We start from the raw sequence: 18,074 nt of genomic DNA, 5'->3' as shown, positions 1-18,074 counted from the left end.
AAGAGAAAACCACCAGTTGCTGCCTTGTCATCACGAACAAAACCCAGTGCTGTCGAGTCGATTCTGACTGATAGCAACCCTGTAGGACAGACTAGAACTGCCCCGTAGAGTCTTGTCATGGCGACCCCAAATGCGTTACAGTAGAACTGTGCGCCATAGGGTTTTCAGTGGCTGATTTTTCGGAAGTAGCTCTCCAGGCCTTTCTTCTGAGGAGCCTCTGGGTGGACTTGACCCTCCAGTTCTTTGAAGCGATTAACCATTTGCACTATGCAGAGACTCCTCCTTTGATGGCAAGATGAATTTATGGTGTCATATAACTGAAAGGGAACCCTGGTGGCGTAGTGGTTAAGTGCTACAACTGCTAACCAAAGGGTCGGCAGTTTGAATCCACCAGGAGCTCCTTGGAAACTCTATGGGGCAGTTCTACTCTGTCCTGTGGGGTTGCTATGAGTCGGAATCGACTTCAGGGCCCTGAGTTTGGTTTTGGTTATAGCTGAAAACTCACAAGGTTGTTTGACTCTGGGTGAGGCTTGACCTAGCGACTTGAGTGTTGTTAGTAAGAGCCCCGTCCCTCTCCTTTTCTGTATTTTACTCTCTTCAGTGTGAAGCTTTATTCTCAGAGGTCCTGTATTTTTAGGATGTGTTCCCAAATGATCTGTCAAATTTGAGAATTCTTGTAATAGGTTCTTTCCAGCACTCAAATTCAGTGAACCTAAAATGTGATGTCTGAAGTTTTCTCTGGTATTGCCCCTCCCCTCCCAGTTATGCTTTTGGAGAACTGGTTTGACTCTCAAGGTCCACTGGCATTCCTGAAATACCCCTCATGCGGAGCAGTGAGGAGTTCAGCTATGATGGTTCTTCAGTCTTGGGGTGAAATTTATTCTTTTTCTTTCCAGGGTTTTCGAGTCTTCATCTTTTCTATGTGTAGCTCAAATACCATCTTCTATGTGAAGTCTTTCCCTTTTCACCCCTTCTTGTAGCTCCCCAAGTTAGAATTAATTGCCTTTTTTTTCCATGCCCTTATCTCTCTTGGTATGAGTGTGTATGTGTGTATGGAGCCCTGGTGGCGCAGTGCTTAAGAGCTACGGCTGCTAACCAAAAGGGCGGCAGTTCAAATCCACCAACTACTCCTTGAAAACCCTATGGGGCAGTTCTACTCTGTCCTAAAGGGTTGCTATAAGTCGAAATCAATTCAACGGCAATGGGTTTTATGTGTGTGTACAAAGCTTCATACATAGTATTCCAGTTTTTGTACTGGATATAAATATCCATAGTATTTTTATTATGTATTTGTTTTTCTTCAAGTTGACTTTACGCCTGTCCATCGCCATGATATGCTGTGAATTTGCTGAGAACCAGGGATTGTGCACCTTTGCGCTCTTTGATGCCTACTACCTTTCTCCATCCTCATCATGCGTTGTCAGTTCTCTGAGAACCTAGGGCCATTCATGTTTGTGTCATTTTGAGCAAATCTTTGTAATAATTAGCTCTAACTTAGTAAATGCACTTACCTTCCACGAGGAAAAATATCGTTGCCCTGTTTGGTGTAGTGTTATATTTTCTGACAAACAAACCGGATTTTTTCTATTTAAAGAAGCTTTGAGAAAACCCTGGTGGCATAGTGGTTAAGAGCTACGGCTGCTAACCAAAAGGATGGCAGTTCGAATCCATCAGGAGCTCCTTGGAAACCCTATGGGGCAGTTCTGTTTTGTCCTATAGGGTCACTATGAGTCAGAATCGACTTGACGGCAATGGGTTTGGTTTTGGTTTTGGGTTGGGAACCTCCCATTGATACTCCTGTACCCGTTTGGCTGGCTCTTGAGTTTAGGCCCTTAAGCGTGCCTGGGTTTGCAGTTCTTGGCAGACCTGTGCCTGGTACGTGTGTGGTAGTGGTGTTGGGGGGAGTGGGTATTTTATCTCTGCTGTCTGATTAAAAAAAAAGCTAAGAGAAGTATAAGTGGATTTTGGATTTTTAATTTTTTTCTCATGTCCATTTCATAAGGGTTTCCTTAAAGCATTTTTCCTTAACTTTTGTTGTTGTTATTGTTCTTCACTGGAATTCTGTATCTTAAACAAGTCACATGTGTGAACCTATATTGATGTAATCATATATAGTGCTACCCCTTCCACCTTTTATCTCCTTTCTTTCTTGCTTCTATAAATTTTACTCTTTTTTCTATTTTCTGACAATTCTGCTCTCCCCACATTTATTATACTTCCATAGATATTTATTTTTTTAATGCAGCATTCTATTTTACATCTTTCTAATTTTTCAATTTATGTCTAGAAGTCTGATAATAAAGAGCTAGCTGGTGACATTTCAGTGACCTGATTAGGCTCCAGCCCTTGACCAGATGTTGGAAAGGAGGCTCCACCGTGTCTGCCTTTCTAGGGAAACGTTCTCCCTGAACACAGCGTGGTAGTGGAATCTAACCTTTTCCCCAGTTTGGGTTGCCAAGAATAATTTGGGTTTCTTTGGCAAAGGCTGTTAATATAATGGACCTCATTTTCTAAATTAAAGGATGTTAATATAGATAGATAAATGATAGATTATGGGCATAGTAAGCATTGGGGATTTTTAATAATAACTCAGTCACTTGTCATTTAAAGTCTTAGCTGAAGGACCAGTATGTGCTTTAATTAACAAAGGGATCTTAGAAATCCAAGTTCACTAAATTTACAGATGCCGTACCTAGAGCCCAGAAAGGATAAGTGGTTTGCCCAAGGTCACATAGCCAGGAAGTGACAGTTAAGGGACTCTGGTGGCACAGTGGTTAAGAGCTATAGCTGCTAACTAAAAGGTTAGCAGTTTGAATCCACCAGCCACTCCTTGGAAACCCTATGGGGCAGTTAAAACTAGAACCCAAGTCTCCTGACTGCCAGATCGCTTTTCGTTTTAGGACACCATGCTGAAGCAAAACAGACTGTGGTAGAAACTGTGTTTGCAGGATTAATAATTTATTCCTGCCTTCCATGCGGGAGCCCCGGGTTCAATTTATGGCCAGTGCACCTTTGTGCAGCCACCACTCATCTGTCAGCAGAGGCTTGTGTGTCGCTATGATGCTGAACAGGTTTCAGTGGAGCTTCCAGATTGAAAAGGACTGGGAAGAAAGGCTTGGTGACCTGTTTCCGAAAATCGTCTGACGAAAACCGTACAGATCACGATTTGATCCACAACTGGTCATGGGGATGGCGCAGGACCAGGCGGCGTTTCTTTCTGTTGGGCATGGGGTCGTCATGATACTGGGGTTGACTTGACAGCAGCTAACAACCACTGTAACTGGAAGTAAAGAGAACTAGGGATATGAGATCATAAAAATGGTTTGCTATATCCTTGATCTAGCCACATGTAGTGTTACGTAAAATTCTTAAGGAATCATCAGCTGGGAGGGTATTTTTAGCTATGGATAGTAAGCTGGGAAGCATTAATGTTGAGGCTGTGGGGAGGAGTCCCCTGATGGCTGGCTAACTAAGTCGTCTTGGTGCTGTACTTCAGTCTCACACCAGGAAAGTTCTATGGGAGGAATAGTCTCGTCCCCATGGGGAAGCCGTTGGATCCCTAACTTTCCTGAAGAGGTGGATAACTTGATTTTTCATGTCCAATTTTTTATCCACTTTTTTTTTAATTTTCAAGATTTTATGTTTACCTTTAGTCAGTAAAAAAAAAACCAAGCCCGTTGCCGTCGAGTCAATTCCAACTCATAGTGACCCTATAGGACAGAGTAGAACTGTCCCATTGAGTTTCCAAGGAGCGCCTGGTGGGTTTGAACTGCCAACGTTTTGGTTAGCAGCCATAGCACTTAACCACTATGCCACCAGGGTTTCCCTTTAGTCAGTAATAGAGATAAAATGGGAAGAAAAGTGCAGTGGCCTGGGAGTTGTCTGCTTGATTAAGGGACCTGTCCTGGGCTGCCGCTGTATAGCTATGGACAGGTAACTCTTCTTTTTAAACTTGGATTCTTTAGCAGAAAATGAGGGAGGGTTGATTAAAGTAATCATTAAGGGCTGTTCTAGGACATTTTATAACTCTTCTTAGTTTTTATACAGGGCCAGCATGCTCATAGACCTGCACTGCTAAATTCAACTTTGATCATTTTTATGATGGCAATTCAAAATATATGCATTTGATGTTCATTCTAAGCTATTAAAAAGCATTTTAAAAATCAGGCATGACATGAAGAATTTAAAGTAATATTTAAGCACCACCAACACAATGACACGTTTCCTCACCATCTTAGCGAACATTCCCTGGTCTTCTGTGCTTCCATGTCTTCCATGCTCTTTTGCTCTCATTTTCATTATACAGTTTTATCCAGTGTGTTACTTGATTTTGTAGCCAACCTGCATATATTTATTCAGCAATAATTTGTTTTGTACCTCCAATGTGTGGTAGGGATAGTGTGAGGCTCTGAGGACAGAGAATGAAGGTACAGACCTTTTCATTGGAGTCAGGAATTGACTCTTAAACTGTGTTCATTACCTGCTGTTGTCCAAAGCAGATCTTGAGATGGAAGGAGATTTCCACCTGTGGCAGAATAGGAAGGGGGTGGGGGGTGGGGAAGGAGGGAATTTAAAATCATGTGCTCTGGAGTCAGTTAGGTCTAAGTCTAAACCTTAGACTCTGTTGTCTTCTAATTGAATAGTTTTAGCCGAGATACTTCAACTCTTTCAGCCTCAGTTTCTTCACCTATTAAATGCGATTAATGATATATCATAGGGCTCTTTTAGAGATTAAAGGAATTAATGTATGTAAAACACTTAGCATAGCGCCTGGCATGTTATAAATATTTGTTGTTCTTGTTAGCTGTTGTTGAGTTGGCCCCCAACTCATGGTGACCCCATGCACAGCAGAACGAAATGCTTCCTGATCCTGTGCTATCCCCGTGATCAGTTGTGGATCGAACTGTTTTGATCCTTAGGGTTTTCATTGACTGATTTTTTTTTTTTTAATTGTGTTTTATGTGAAAGTTTACAAATCAAGTCAGTCTCTCATACAAAAACTTATATACACCTTGTTATGTACTCCTAGCAGCTCTCTGCCTAATGGGACAGCATATTCTTCCTTTCCACCCTGTATTCCCCATGTCTATTCAGCCAGGTCCTGTCCCCTCTGCCTTCTCATCTTGCCTCCAGACAGGAGCTGCCCACATAGTCTCATGTGTCTACTTGAGCCAAGAAGCTCATTCCTCACCAGTATCATTTTCTGTCGTATAGTCCAGTCCTATCCTTGTCTGAAGAGTTGGCTTAAGGAATGGTTCCAATCTTGGGCTGACAGAGTATCCGGGGACCGTGACCTCCAGGGTCCCTCCAGTCTCAGACCATTAAGTCTAGTCTTTTTATGAGAATTTGAGGTCAATTTGAGGTCTGTGTCCCACTGTTCTCCTGCTCTGTCAGAGATTCTATGTTGTGTTCCCTGCCAGGGCAGTCATTGGTTGTAACCGGATACCATCTAGCTCTTCTGTTGACTGATATTTGGTGATACATCACCAGACCTTTCTTACTACTCTGTCTTTGTCTGGAAACTCCACTGAAACCTGTTCAGCCTCATAGCACCAGGCAAGCCTCCACTGACAGATGGGTGATGGCTGTGCATGAGGAGCACTGACCGGGAATTGAACCTGGGTCTTATGCATGGAAGGCAAGAATTCCACCATTGAACCACCACTTCCCCCTTTCTAAATATTAGCCATTATTGTTTTTATTATTATTTGCTTATGGTGGGGATGCCTTACCATTCTTTGTGAACATAAAGCCAAACCCAAACCCAGTGCTGTAAATTCAATTCCGACTCACAGCAACCCTATAGGACAGGATGGAGCTGCGCCATAGACTTTCCAACGAGCCCCTGGTAGATTCGAACTGCTGACCCTTTAGTTAGCAGCTGTAGCACTTAACCACTATGCCACCAGGGTTTCTACTTTAATGAGGGTATGTAGAAAAGCCTTAAGACTCTTCAGGCTTAAAAATGAAGGTTAAGGGCTATTGTCAGAGTATGTCAAATTAGAAGAGATGGCATTAGGCTAAACTTAGATTTCCCATTTCTTCCCTCACTAGTCTGTCTTCGGCATTATCAAGCCAGAAAGTTGAAAGGAACAAATCTACAGGAAAGATATGTTTGGATGAAGTAATAGAGCCTGGTTAGAAATCATTTGCTTTGTGTCTTCACGAGAAAGGAAATAGCTTTATGATGAGGTGGTCAGAAAGACACTCCCACAGGTGAGATTAATGTTGGTAGAGGTGCCTGAGAGATGTCCAGGCCCAGCAGGGAGCAGTGATTAGCTTTGAGTATCTGGAAAGCTTAAAAAGCAGGAGAGACGTTTGTGAAGGTGGGTGAGGAACCAGTGTGCAAGGGAAAGTAGGAAAGGCCACGTGTTCTTGATGGATTGCTCGACACAGTCAACAAATGAGGATTATGAAACCAGAAGCACTGTGACTTCCACGATGTAATGGTCCTCATGCTTTTAGTGCATTTCAGAGGAATAGGTTTTGGGAAAGGAAAAGTAGTACAGTTAAGTGTGTTCTTTTTTTTCTTTTTTAGTGTTAATGGATTTCCTGATAAGGAGGAAATGTATCAAATATTGGAGGAAAAAATTTCCTGTTCTCCCTAAAAACAGAAACATTATTTTGAATTTTCATGTTACCTTTCAGTTTGTGTTCACGTGTGACTTTTTTATAGTTGCATGCCATTTTGTATTTTGCTTTTAAGATTTTAATATTGTCTTGAACACTTTTTGTGTTTATAATTTTTCTTCATTGTGATTTTTAAAGCTACGTAATATTCCATGATTTTTTTTGTTCATTTATTCTTTGAAATAAGTTTCAAGAAATCGAATAATTGTTTCAAAGACTTCAACATTAAAATATAGTTCTTTTTTATGTATTATGGTAAACCTTCTACAACAGTTATACAGATTTGCAGTGCCTACCAGTTCTACTGTAGCCTTACCAGTGTTGGTTGTCATCACTTAAAAAAAGTTGGCAAATATAATAAATATAAATTGGTATCACAAAGATCTTATTTTAAAACAGTAAGTCATTGGTTATAAAGAAGAACGACTTTCCCTCTGTTGCTTGTATTTAATCCATTTTTTGCTTGTAAGTTGTTGTTTGCATGCATTAAAGTGCACAGATATCTTAAGTATGTAGCTTGATGCGGTTTTACAGGCACACACTCACAGATACATGCACACGCGCATAAACACACATACATGTGAGCACACATTTGCATACGTGTAACCACTATCTTGATCCTTTCCAGCATCCCAGAAGCTTCTATCAGGAGTTCTCCCAGTCTGAACTAAACCTCCAACCCTCACCCCCCACCACGCATGAATACTGTTCTCTCACCATAAATTTATTTGACTTGTTCTTGAACTTAAAATGGAACCACGCAGTATGTTGCTCTTGTATCTGATTTCTTTCACTCAACATTGCGGGTTTCATCAGTATTGTTCTGTGTATCTGTAGTTCTTTTTCATGACTGTAAGTGGTCCATTTTATTCATATACCACAATTTATTAACTCATCCTATTATTTGGGTATGTACAGTTTTTGGGTATCATGAATAAAGCTGCTATAAAAATCCATGTTTGTGTCTTTGTTTGATATGTACCCAGAAGTAGAAGTGTTGGGCTGTAGGACATCTCTATGTTTAGCTTTAGGAAGTACTCCCAAATATTTTTCTCTTATAGGTGTCTAGATGTGTGACCTGTCCAGAGAAGGAAAAAGTATTTAATAGTAAAATTCCCTCTGATGTGGAAAGGAAAAAAAGTACAATAAACTTGCTTTAGTTTGCAAAAAAAAAGTGTTGCTTTATAGTTTCCCTAGTTCTTATAATTTAGAAGCTGTTCACCAGGAGTATTTGAGAACCCACTGTGAAAACTGTATTGGGCTATGAGTACAGTGAGAGATTTATTGAGAATATTTTTAAAGATATTCTAATGGTAATTATTTTTAAATCTCTCACCCAAAAGAGAAGGAGGAAACATTTGGTTTTTCATTAATCCTGGGAGGCTAGTAATATCTTTATTTTATACATGGGGAAATTGAGGTTCCGGTCACATAATTATTAAGTGGCAGAGGCAGGATTTGAATTCTAGCCTGGGTCTAAAGCCACTACTACTTTTTTTTTTTTTAATGTACTTTCGATGTAGGGTTGCTATGAGTCAGAATCGACTCGATGGCAGCGGGTTTGGTTTTTGGGTTTACTTTAGATGAAGGCTTATAGAACAAACTAGTTTCTCACTAAACAGTCACATACTGTTTTATGACATTGGCTGCCAACCTCACGACGTGTCAGCACTCTCCCTTCTCAACCTTGGGTTCCCTGTTACCAGCTTCCCTGTCCCCTACTGTCCTCTAGTCCCTGCCCTGGGCTGGTGTGCCCCTTTAGTCTCGTTTTGTTTTATGGGCCTGTCTAATCTTTGACTGAGGGGTGAACCTCAGGAATGACTTCATTACTGAGCTAAAAGGGTGTCCAGGGCCATACGCTTGGGGTTTCTCCAGTCTCTGTAGGCTAGTAAGTGTGGTCTCTTTTTGTGAGTTAGAATTTTGTTCTACATTTTTCTCCAGCTCTGTCCGGGACCCTTTATATTGATCCCTGTCAAAGCAGTCAGTGGTGGTAGCCAGGCACCATCTAGGTGTACTGGACTCAGTCTGGTGGAGGCCGTGGTAGTTGTGGTCCATTAGTCCTTTGGACTCATCTTTCCCTTGTATGTTTAGTTTTCTTCATCCTTCCTTGCTTCCAAAGGGGTGAGACCAGTAGAATATATTAGATGGCCACGCACAGCTAAAACTAACTTCTTAATAGGACTGGAGGTTGTTTTTGCACTAAAGCATGACATAAGAGGAGAAACTCAAGAATAAAACAGGAGAGGCCATCTGAAGCAAGTGGAAAATAAAGATGCTCTTGGGTATCGTGTAAAATTTTTCTTTAAACTACATTTAGTGTTTTGATTACAAAAGCAATGCATGCTAATCATGCCTAATGTTTAAAAAAAAATACAGAAAAAGCCACAAAGAAGAAAAGGAAAACCACCTATAATCCCGCCATCCAAAGATAACCATTTACCTTCTGTTCTTTCTCTTCGTTTGGACATGCGTAATTTTTTAAAACAAAAAAATGGATTGCCACATATGTAGCTCTTTAGTATATACTTTTCCCCCTAAATATATATTAGGGACATTTTCCCATGGCACAAAAGGGTCTTCTACAGCATATAGAATGTTTGATATTTTTGAGGTTTTAGCAGAATGTTTTATGGCCAATCTTTGGGGTTTTCTCAAGACCATAGTTTCCTGACAGTGAATCTCTTAATTTTAGTATTAGAGTGAAATACTACAATTTATTTGACCAATTCCCTATTGCCAGACGTGTAGATGACTTCTAATTTTTCATTATGATAATCAATGTAGTAGTGAGCATTCTTGGATATAAATCTTGGTGTAGATCCATGATTATTTTCTTTGTATACACCCATTTTTAAAAGAAGAATTATATATTCTCATTGACTTGGGGAATTGATAAGAAAGTGAATATAAAAATCATTTTAATCCTTTAAAAAAATTATGCAGAAAAGCATGAAAATAGCATATTTAACTTTTTTATGTAGTGGCTAACGTGTAATGCTATTATAGTTAATATTGTGTTATGATAAGAGGTGACAGCTGTTGTGCTCATTTGTAAAAAGAAGTTAAAAATGTCCATAGAATCCATCCTCACTCCTTCCCAGTTTAACCATTTCTGACCTGTGATTTGAGTTATGCTCACTATGAAGTGAGTAAAGCCTGGTCAATCCCAGGTCTATTTAGGCAGTAGTACCCTGTCATCTCTGCCCCTTTCCCCACAGCCAAACAGCGGGACTGAATGGTTCCTGGCCAACTTGGACACCCTGGACAACTCTAACCCTAACACTGGTGATGGCGTAACCCAGCTTCTTGGCTACACGGCTTTTGATGTCTCGTTTCTTTAAAACTGCAGATGTCCAGAAAGCAGTGTTTGTTATGTAGCTTGCAATCTTAAAAAATATCCTACAGGGACTTCATACTTCTGTCTTTTGAGAAGAGTACCATAAGAATGAAATCACACAAGTTTATGCTGTTAGTTTAATAAGAATAATAATGAAAAATGTTATCTGTCATGAAATATACATTTCATTATTCTTTGCCACCATTATGTTAAATTAAGGTACTGTGGAAAGTGTCTGAGGTCCTGATGTGCTCTTTTGTTGTATTTGTAGATCCACATCATAGATTTTGACGACGAAAATAACATTATAAATAAAAATGTTCTCCTTCATCAAGTGGGCGAAATTTGGCACATTAGTGCCAGTCCAGCAGATAAAGGTGTGCTGGCGACCTGCTACAATAAAAGTAAGTGTGTCTTTTCTTAGATATTTGCATGTACCAGAGATGCGTGTCTTCTTCATCTCGAGGTTTAATATAAGATTGGTTTTATATTGTTAAGGAATTGATAAATGATTGATAAGATTTGATGATTTGAAGACATAGCATGTACACAGAAGTTGTGATATTGTGAGTAAATGTGTGCAGAAATAATTATAATTCCAAGACTCTAAGAATCAAACTGGAATCATAGTGGTTCTAGGAACTTTAATCTCTCGGGGCAAGGGGAGTAATGTGCTGGAGGTTCTTAAATGGTAGAAACAGGCATCCCGATGCAGTAACTGGAGCCCTAGTGGTGCAGTGGTTAAGAACTCAGCTGCTCACCCAAAGGTTGTTAGTTCGAATCCACCAGCCACTCCTTGGAAACCCTATGGGGCAGTTCTACTCTGTCTTTTAGGGTCAGTACGAGTTGGCATCAGCCTGATGGCAAAGGGTTAATGAATTAACTAATTTACTGCAAAGGACCTCTTTAAAGTGTTAAAAAGCAAAGATGTTACCTTGAAGACTAAGGTGTGCCTGACCCAAGCCATGGTATTTTGAGTCGCCTCATATGCATGTGAAAGCTGGACATTGAATTAGGAAGACCAAAGAAGAGTTGATGTCTTTGAATTATGGTGTTGGCGAAGAATATTGTATACCATGGACTGCCAGAAGAATGCACAAATCTGTCTTGGAAAAAGTATAGCCAGAATGCCCTTTAGAGGCGAGGATGGCGAGACTTCATCTCACATACTTTGGACATTTACTGGGAGGGACCAGTCCCTGGAGAAGGCCATGATGCTTGGTAAAGTAGAGAGGGTCAGTGGAAAAGGAGAGCCTCAATTAGATGGATTGACACAGTGGCGATAACAATGGGCTCAAACATAGCAACGATAGTGAGGGTGGTACAGGACTGGGCGTGACTTGTTCTGCTGTACATAGGCTTGCTACGAGGCAGAACCGACTCAACGATGTCTGGCGACAATGCATCAGCAAGACTGCTGCGAGAATTTCAGTGAATTCTGCCTGTTCCTCATTGCTTGTGTGTAATTATGTTGTCGTGTGCTGCCATGTTGATTCCACCTCATAGCGATTTTATGGAACAGGGTAGAACTGCCCCCATAGGGTTTCCTAGGCTGTAGTTTTTTATTTTTAATTGTGCTTTATGTGAAAGTTTACAAATCGAGTCAGTCTGTCATGCAGAAACGTATACACACCTTTCTGTGTACTCCTGGCTGCTCTCCCCCTAATGAGACAGCACACCCCTCCTCTCCACCCTCTATTCCCCTTGTCCATTCAGCCAGCTCCTGTCCCCATCTGCCTTCTCATCTCGCCTCCAGACAGGAGCTGCCCACATAGCCTCATGTGTCTACGTGAGCCAAGAAGCTCAGTCCTCACCAGTATCATTCTTTGTCTTATAGTCCAGTCCAGTCCCTGTCTGAAGAGTTGGCTTCGGGAGTGGTTCCAGTCTTGGGCTAATAGAGTGTCCAGGGACCGTGACGTCTGGGGTCCCTCCAGTCTCAGTCAGACCATTAAGTCTAGTCTTTTTATGAGAATTTGAGGTCTGCATCCCACTGTTCTCCCGCCCTATCAGGGTTTCTATGTTGTGTTCCCCGTCAGGGCAGTCATCAGTGATACCCAGGCAGTATCTAGTTCTTCCAGTCTCAGGCTGATGTAGTCTCTGGTTTATATGGCCCTTTCTGTCTCTTGGGCTTATATTTACTTTGTGTCTCCAGTGTTCCTCATTCTCCTTTGCTCCAGGTGGGTTAAGACCAATTTGATGCATCTTAGATGGCTGCTTGCTAGTGTTTAAGACCCTAGACACCACTCACTGAAGTGGGATGCAGAACGTTTTCTTAATACATTTTGTTATGCCTAGGCTGTAATTTTTAAGGGAGCAGATTGCCAGGGCTTTTCTCTCTTGGAGTGGCTGGTGGGTTCAAACTGCTGCCATTTTGGTTAGCAGCCAAGTGCTTAACCATTGTGCCGAGATAAATGATAATGCGAGCCCATGGCTATTTTGAAATACTCTTTACTAACAACTTTTCCATACATATATGCAAGTTGTGTATTTAAACAAATAAATGAACAAACAAACCCAACCCTTTGCCCTCAAGAGTACTCTGACTCATAATGACCCTATAGGACAGAGTAGAACTGCCCCATAGAGTTTCCAAGGCTGTGATCTTTATGGAAGCAGGTTGCCAGGTCTTTCTCCTGCAGAGCATCTGATGGGTTCAAACCGCCAACCTTTCTGTTAGCAGCCAAGCGCTTAACCGCTGCACCACCAGGGCCCCTTTATGTTAAAAGTTGTATGTTCATATTCCCTAAATAAATTTCTTCCCAGCCTATTGTTTGGCTGTCCAATCTCTGGGACTTTTTGCACACGTGTCAAACCAAATATCTGTGATGCTAAACTACCACGTGTCTGCACCTTCCCTAGTTCTTTTTCCCTGTCATTGTCAATAACCTGTTTTTCAAATTCTGGCTTTGGAAAAAAACTCACATCCTTTTTCATTTTGTAAGCCAAGATAAAGTCTTTCTGTATTTTTGCTGTATAATTTCTAAAAATGTTTCCTTCATTTATCCATCAGTGCCAGAATTTTTTTTCTTTTTAAGACATTTAGCTGTCACTCATTCATCTTTCTTTTTATACCTTGGCTTCAAAATTATTATTATATAGGGATTGCCATCCTTTTTGTCAGTGTGGTCACCAGGATGCCCCATATCTAGAATTCTGTGATTGGTCTCTCTGCTTTTGTAGAACTCTGTAGAAGTTTCTTTCTACTTTAACTTCACTTTTTTTTTTTTTTTTTTTGTTAACAGTTCTCTTCCTCAGGGCAAAATATAATTTTGTGAAAGGTCTTTCCTCCCTGTATTCTTTATTTCTTATTTTTAGCTGTTAACCTGTATTTGGGTTTCATTTATTGGGAACTACCTCTTAGTGAATCCACTCTGATTTTATTTTTCTTTCTCCTGTCACCAGTATTAGACTCAAGCTACTCAAACAGAGGCTATTACTTTTCTGTTACTTTATCTCTGATGAAAGTCAGTTACCACCAAAAGACTATGACAACTTGGTGGTTCAACACTACTTTTCCCACCAGCATATTTGAGATGGTAACATAGTTTTATGCTTTTGAATTCTCTCTATTTCAAGAACCAAGGATAAAAATTGGAGTCCCTGGGTGGTTCACAAGGTTAAGTGCTCAACTACTAGCCAAAAGGTTGGTGATTCAAACCTACCCAGAGGTGGTGCCTCGGAAGAAAGGAACGGGAACTCTTTCGTATTTATGGTTTTGAGTATTTTTTTTTTCCTTTTGTTACTCTGCCATTCCATTTTTAGGTCCCCCGTTTCCTGCGTATTACTGCAGTTCCATCACTGCCCCACTCCCTGGTATTGTTGTTACTTCTGCCTCCCCATGCCTTGGGCCAGTGTATTTGTCTTTTTTTAAGGGAGATGGCAGCCTTCTTTGGTTGGAGATAACCGGAAGTTTCTACATACGAAAATGAAGATTGTCATCTTCTAGAAAAGTGACTTTCAAACTTTTTTGACCAGTCTTCTGATTAACTCAAAGTTAACTGGCCTTAATTACCTCTTTAAAATACCTTCAATACAACATAATTACAGGAGTGATATCTCTGGACCTTTGCTATATTCTCTTGGTTAGAAGCATGCCATAGGTCCTGTTCACCCTAGGATTACAAGAAGGTGTGAACACTAGGGAGTGAGAATAATGGGGGCCACTTTGGAGTGTCTACAGCACTCACCTTCTGACCCCTAATGATTCATGTCCCTCATATGTCTCAGGAGTTCCTCCTGTGATAGCATCAGCTCAAAGACCCAGACCCCATCATCTAAATCAGATCCTGGTGCAAGATATGGTTTCTAGGTGTAATCAGTTAAGTACAACTCCTGGGTCTCAGTTCTCCGTTTGTTGACCCGTGAAACTAAAGAGGCAAGTTAACTGTCCCTGACATACCTAACATAGAATGGCGGGACAGGCCTAGGATAACAGCTTTAGACATTTTAGTTCAAAAGGAAGGAAAATAGAAGGAATCACTGGTCCATGGAATTTCTGATATCCAGCTGGGTGAACACTAGCCGGAGGCTTTCTTCTTTTTTTTAATTGAATTTCAAGTCTAGGGAATAATTCTGGACTCTGGGCTCTTGGTTTCACCCTCTGAGTCATCCTTTTTTTTTTTTTTTTTTTGCATGAATGGTACCATGTGCTTGCAGCTGAGTAGTTAGTTTTATCAGCCTGCTTCTTGCAGTAGCATTTTGGGGTTCTGATAGTCTCCTTTCATTTTGCACTTTCTCTGTCCCTTTTGGAGCCCTGTTGACACAGTGGTTCAGTGATAATGTTGCTAATGAAAAGGTCTGCAGTTCAAATCCATCAGCCGCTCCTTGGAAACACTATGGGGCAGTTCTACTCTGTCCTATAGGGTCGGTATGAGTCAGAATTGACTTGAAGGCAATAGGTTTGGTTTTCTTTTTTTGATCTGTACCTTTTGTAGCGCTGGTGGTGCAGTGGTTAAGAGCCTGGCTGCTAACCAAAGGTTGGCAGTTCTAATCTACCAGCCACTCCTTGGAAACTATGGGACAGTTTTACTCTGTCCTATAAGGTTGCTATGAGTCGTAATCGACTCGATGGCAACAGGTTTTTGTTTGTTTGTTTGTTTTCTGTCCCTTTTAGTTCAAGCTGGCAGTGTTTCTGCCGAAACAATTTTCTCAAAAGTCTTGTAGGTCTTTAATGAATTTCATGGGGATTCATACCATTAGATAGGCCATACCCACAAGTTTTTTGAGATAAATCATTCTCTACTTTGGTCCCCTGTTGAGATGGCTGAGGGACAGCAGCCCTCATCCCCCTAGAGGCCCTTGGATTTGATTGAGAGGCTCTATGAGGCATACCCTTAACTTCTTGAAAGGGACCTCATGTTGCTAAATTTCTGAGGTTTTAGCAAAATGCGGTATAGCTAACTCTTAGCTTTTTCTCTAGAGTACACTTTCCTGACAGTGAGTCCCTTCATTTTAGCATCTTCTGCCATCTAGAGAGGCTGAGAACTTTCAAAATTATTCAGTCCTAGTTCCTTTTTGCTTAATGGTTCTTCCCTCTTTTTCTTTCTCTCCTGTCACACTTTACTATAAGCAGCAAGAAAAAAAAAGTAATTTTGCTTGTAAATCCCCTTGTGTATATAACAGACTTTCCCTCTTAGAAGTTCTCTTTTTCACGTAACAGTAGGAATCAGTTGAACAAAGCTTTCTGCCACTGTATGACAAAGATCCTCCTTTCTCTTGTTTCCAACAACATGTTCCTCACTCCCTTCTGAGGCGTCACTGACAGCACCCTCTACATTCATGTTTCTGCTGTTTGTTCAAGGCAATCTAGGCTTTTTTTTAATACCCCTCAAAATTCTTCCACCCTCTACCCACTGCCGAATTCCAAAGTTGCTCCCACATTTTAGAAATTTGTTAGTGCAATGCCCCACTCTCAAGTACAAAATTCTGTATTAGTATTATGTGGCTCATAAGAAATTACCACAAATTTAGCATCTTAAAAGAGCATACGTTTCTTATCTCACACTTTTATGTGTTAACGAGTCAAGGCACAGCTTAGTGGGTTCTCTACTCAGGGTTTCCCAAAGTTGCAGTCAAAATGTTGGCAGGGCTAGATTTTCTTCCCTGGATCTTCTTCCAAAACCTTGTGGTTGTCGATCTAGCAATCTCACTCCTTGGAATATATCCTAGAGAAATAAGAGCCTTTACACGAACAGATATATATATATGCACACCCATGTTTATTGCAGCACTGTTTATAATAGCAAAAAGATGGAAGCAACCAAGGTGCCCATCAACGGATGAATGGATAAATAAATTATGGTATATTCACGCAATGGAATACTACACATCGATAAAGAACAGTGAGGAATCTGTGAAACATTTCATAACATGGATGAACCTGGAAGGCATTATGCTGAGTGAAATTAGTCAGTTGCAAAAGGACAAATATTGTATAAGACCACTATTATAAGAACTTGAGAAATAGTTTAAACTGAGAAGAGAACATTCTTTTGTGGTTGTACGGGGCCGGGGGGTGGGGAGTTGGGAGAGGGGCATTCACTAACTGGATAGTAGATAAGAACTACTTTAGGTGAAGGGAAAGACAGCACACAATACAGGGGAGGTCAGCACAATTGGACTAAACCAAAAGCAAAGAAGTTCTCTGAATGAACTGAATGCTTCGAAGGCCAGCATAGCAGGGGCAGGGGTCTGGGGACCATGGTTTCAGGGGACATCTGAGTCAATTGGCATAATAAAATCTATTAAGAAAACATTCTGCATCCCACTTTGAAGAGTGGCGTCAGGGGTCTTAAATGCTAGCAAACAGCCATCTGAGATGCATCAATTGGTCTCAACCCACCTGGATCAAAGGAGAATGAAGAACACCAAGGACACAAGGCGATTAGGAGCCCAAGAGACAGAAAGGGCCACATGAACCAGAGGCTACATCATCCTGAGATCAGAAGAGCTAGATGGTGCCCGGCTACAACCGATGACTGCCCTGACAGGGAACACAAGAGAGAACCCCTGAGGGAGCAGGAGAGCAGTGGGATGCAGACTCCAAATTGTCATAAAAAGACTAGACTTAATGGTCTGATTGAGACTAGAAGGACCCCGGTGGTCATGGCCCCCAGACCTTCTGTTGGCCCAGAACAGGAACCATTCCCGAAGCCAACTCTTCAGACATGGATTGGACTGGACAATGGGTTGGAGAGGGATGCTGGTGAGGAGTGAGCTTCTCGGATTAGGTGGATGTTTGAGACTCTGTCAGCATCTCCTGCCTGGAGGGGAGATGAGAGGGTGGAGGGGGTTAAAAGCTGGTGGAATGGACACAAAAAGAGAGAGTGGAGGGAGAGAGCGGGCCGTCTCATTAGGGGGAAAGTAATTGGGAGTATGTAGCAAGGTGTATATGGGTTTTTGTGTGAGAGACTGACTTGATTGGTAAACTTTCACTTAGAGCACCATAAAAATTATATAAAAAGAAAAATCCTGTGGTTGTTGACAAAATTCAGTTCCTTGTGGTTGTAGGACTGGGGTCCCCATTTTCTTGTTGGCTGTCAGCAGGGGACTGCTTTCAGTTCCTAGAGGCTATAAATGGGCATTTTAAGCAGCTAAGTTTGTGGTAATTTGTTAAGCAGCAAGAGAAAACTAACATAATTACCAATCCAAAACAAAAAAACCTCTAAAAGTTTTTTTAACAGCCAAGTGTGTTGACTGTTTATATCATCCAGAGATTCCAGTATATTAATAATAAAAAACAAACAAACAAACCCGTTACCATCTAGTCGATTCTGACTCATGGTGACCCTGTGTGTTAACTGAGTATAACTGTAATCTTCATGGAAGCAGTTTGCCAGGCTTCTCCTCTGTGGAGCCACTGGGTGGGTTCGAACTACCAACCTTTAGGTTAGTTGCCAATTGCAAACTGCTTGTGCCACCTAAACTCCTAGGATAATAATAGAAGCCGAAAACCAAACCTATTGCTGTTGCGTCAATTCCGACTCATAGCAACCTTATAGGACAGAGTAGAACTGCCCCATAGGGTTTCCAGGGAGCAGCTGGTGGATTTGAACTGCCGACCTTTTGGTTAGCAGCCGAGCTCTTAAGCACTGTGCCACCAGAGCTC

The 18,074-nt window shown here is 41.2% G+C and overlaps 1 protein-coding gene across 5 annotated transcripts in view; it reads left to right on the top strand.

Annotated features, from left to right (window-relative positions):
* Positions 1–18,074, top strand: part of EIPR1 (EARP complex and GARP complex interacting protein 1) — a 191,067-nt gene that overhangs the window by 24,238 nt on the left and 148,755 nt on the right. For 2 of the 5 annotated variants that reach the window (XM_023550394.2, XM_003411795.4), the window contains one exon: positions 10,239–10,371. In XM_023550394.2, the coding sequence (XP_023406162.1) occupies positions 10,285–10,371 (87 nt within the window). In that variant the 5' untranslated portion in view covers positions 10,239–10,284. Of the gene's footprint in view, positions 1–10,238; positions 10,372–18,074 lie in introns of those variants that run through there. The other 3 variants (XM_023550396.2, XM_023550395.2, XM_064294988.1) reach the window with 2 other exon arrangements.

The sequence above is a fragment of the Loxodonta africana genome, chromosome 12 (assembly GCF_030014295.1).
Source record: "Loxodonta africana isolate mLoxAfr1 chromosome 12, mLoxAfr1.hap2, whole genome shotgun sequence".
Lineage (NCBI taxonomy): Eukaryota > Metazoa > Chordata > Mammalia > Proboscidea > Elephantidae > Loxodonta > Loxodonta africana.
This window is presented reverse-complemented; position numbering and strand designations above follow the sequence as displayed.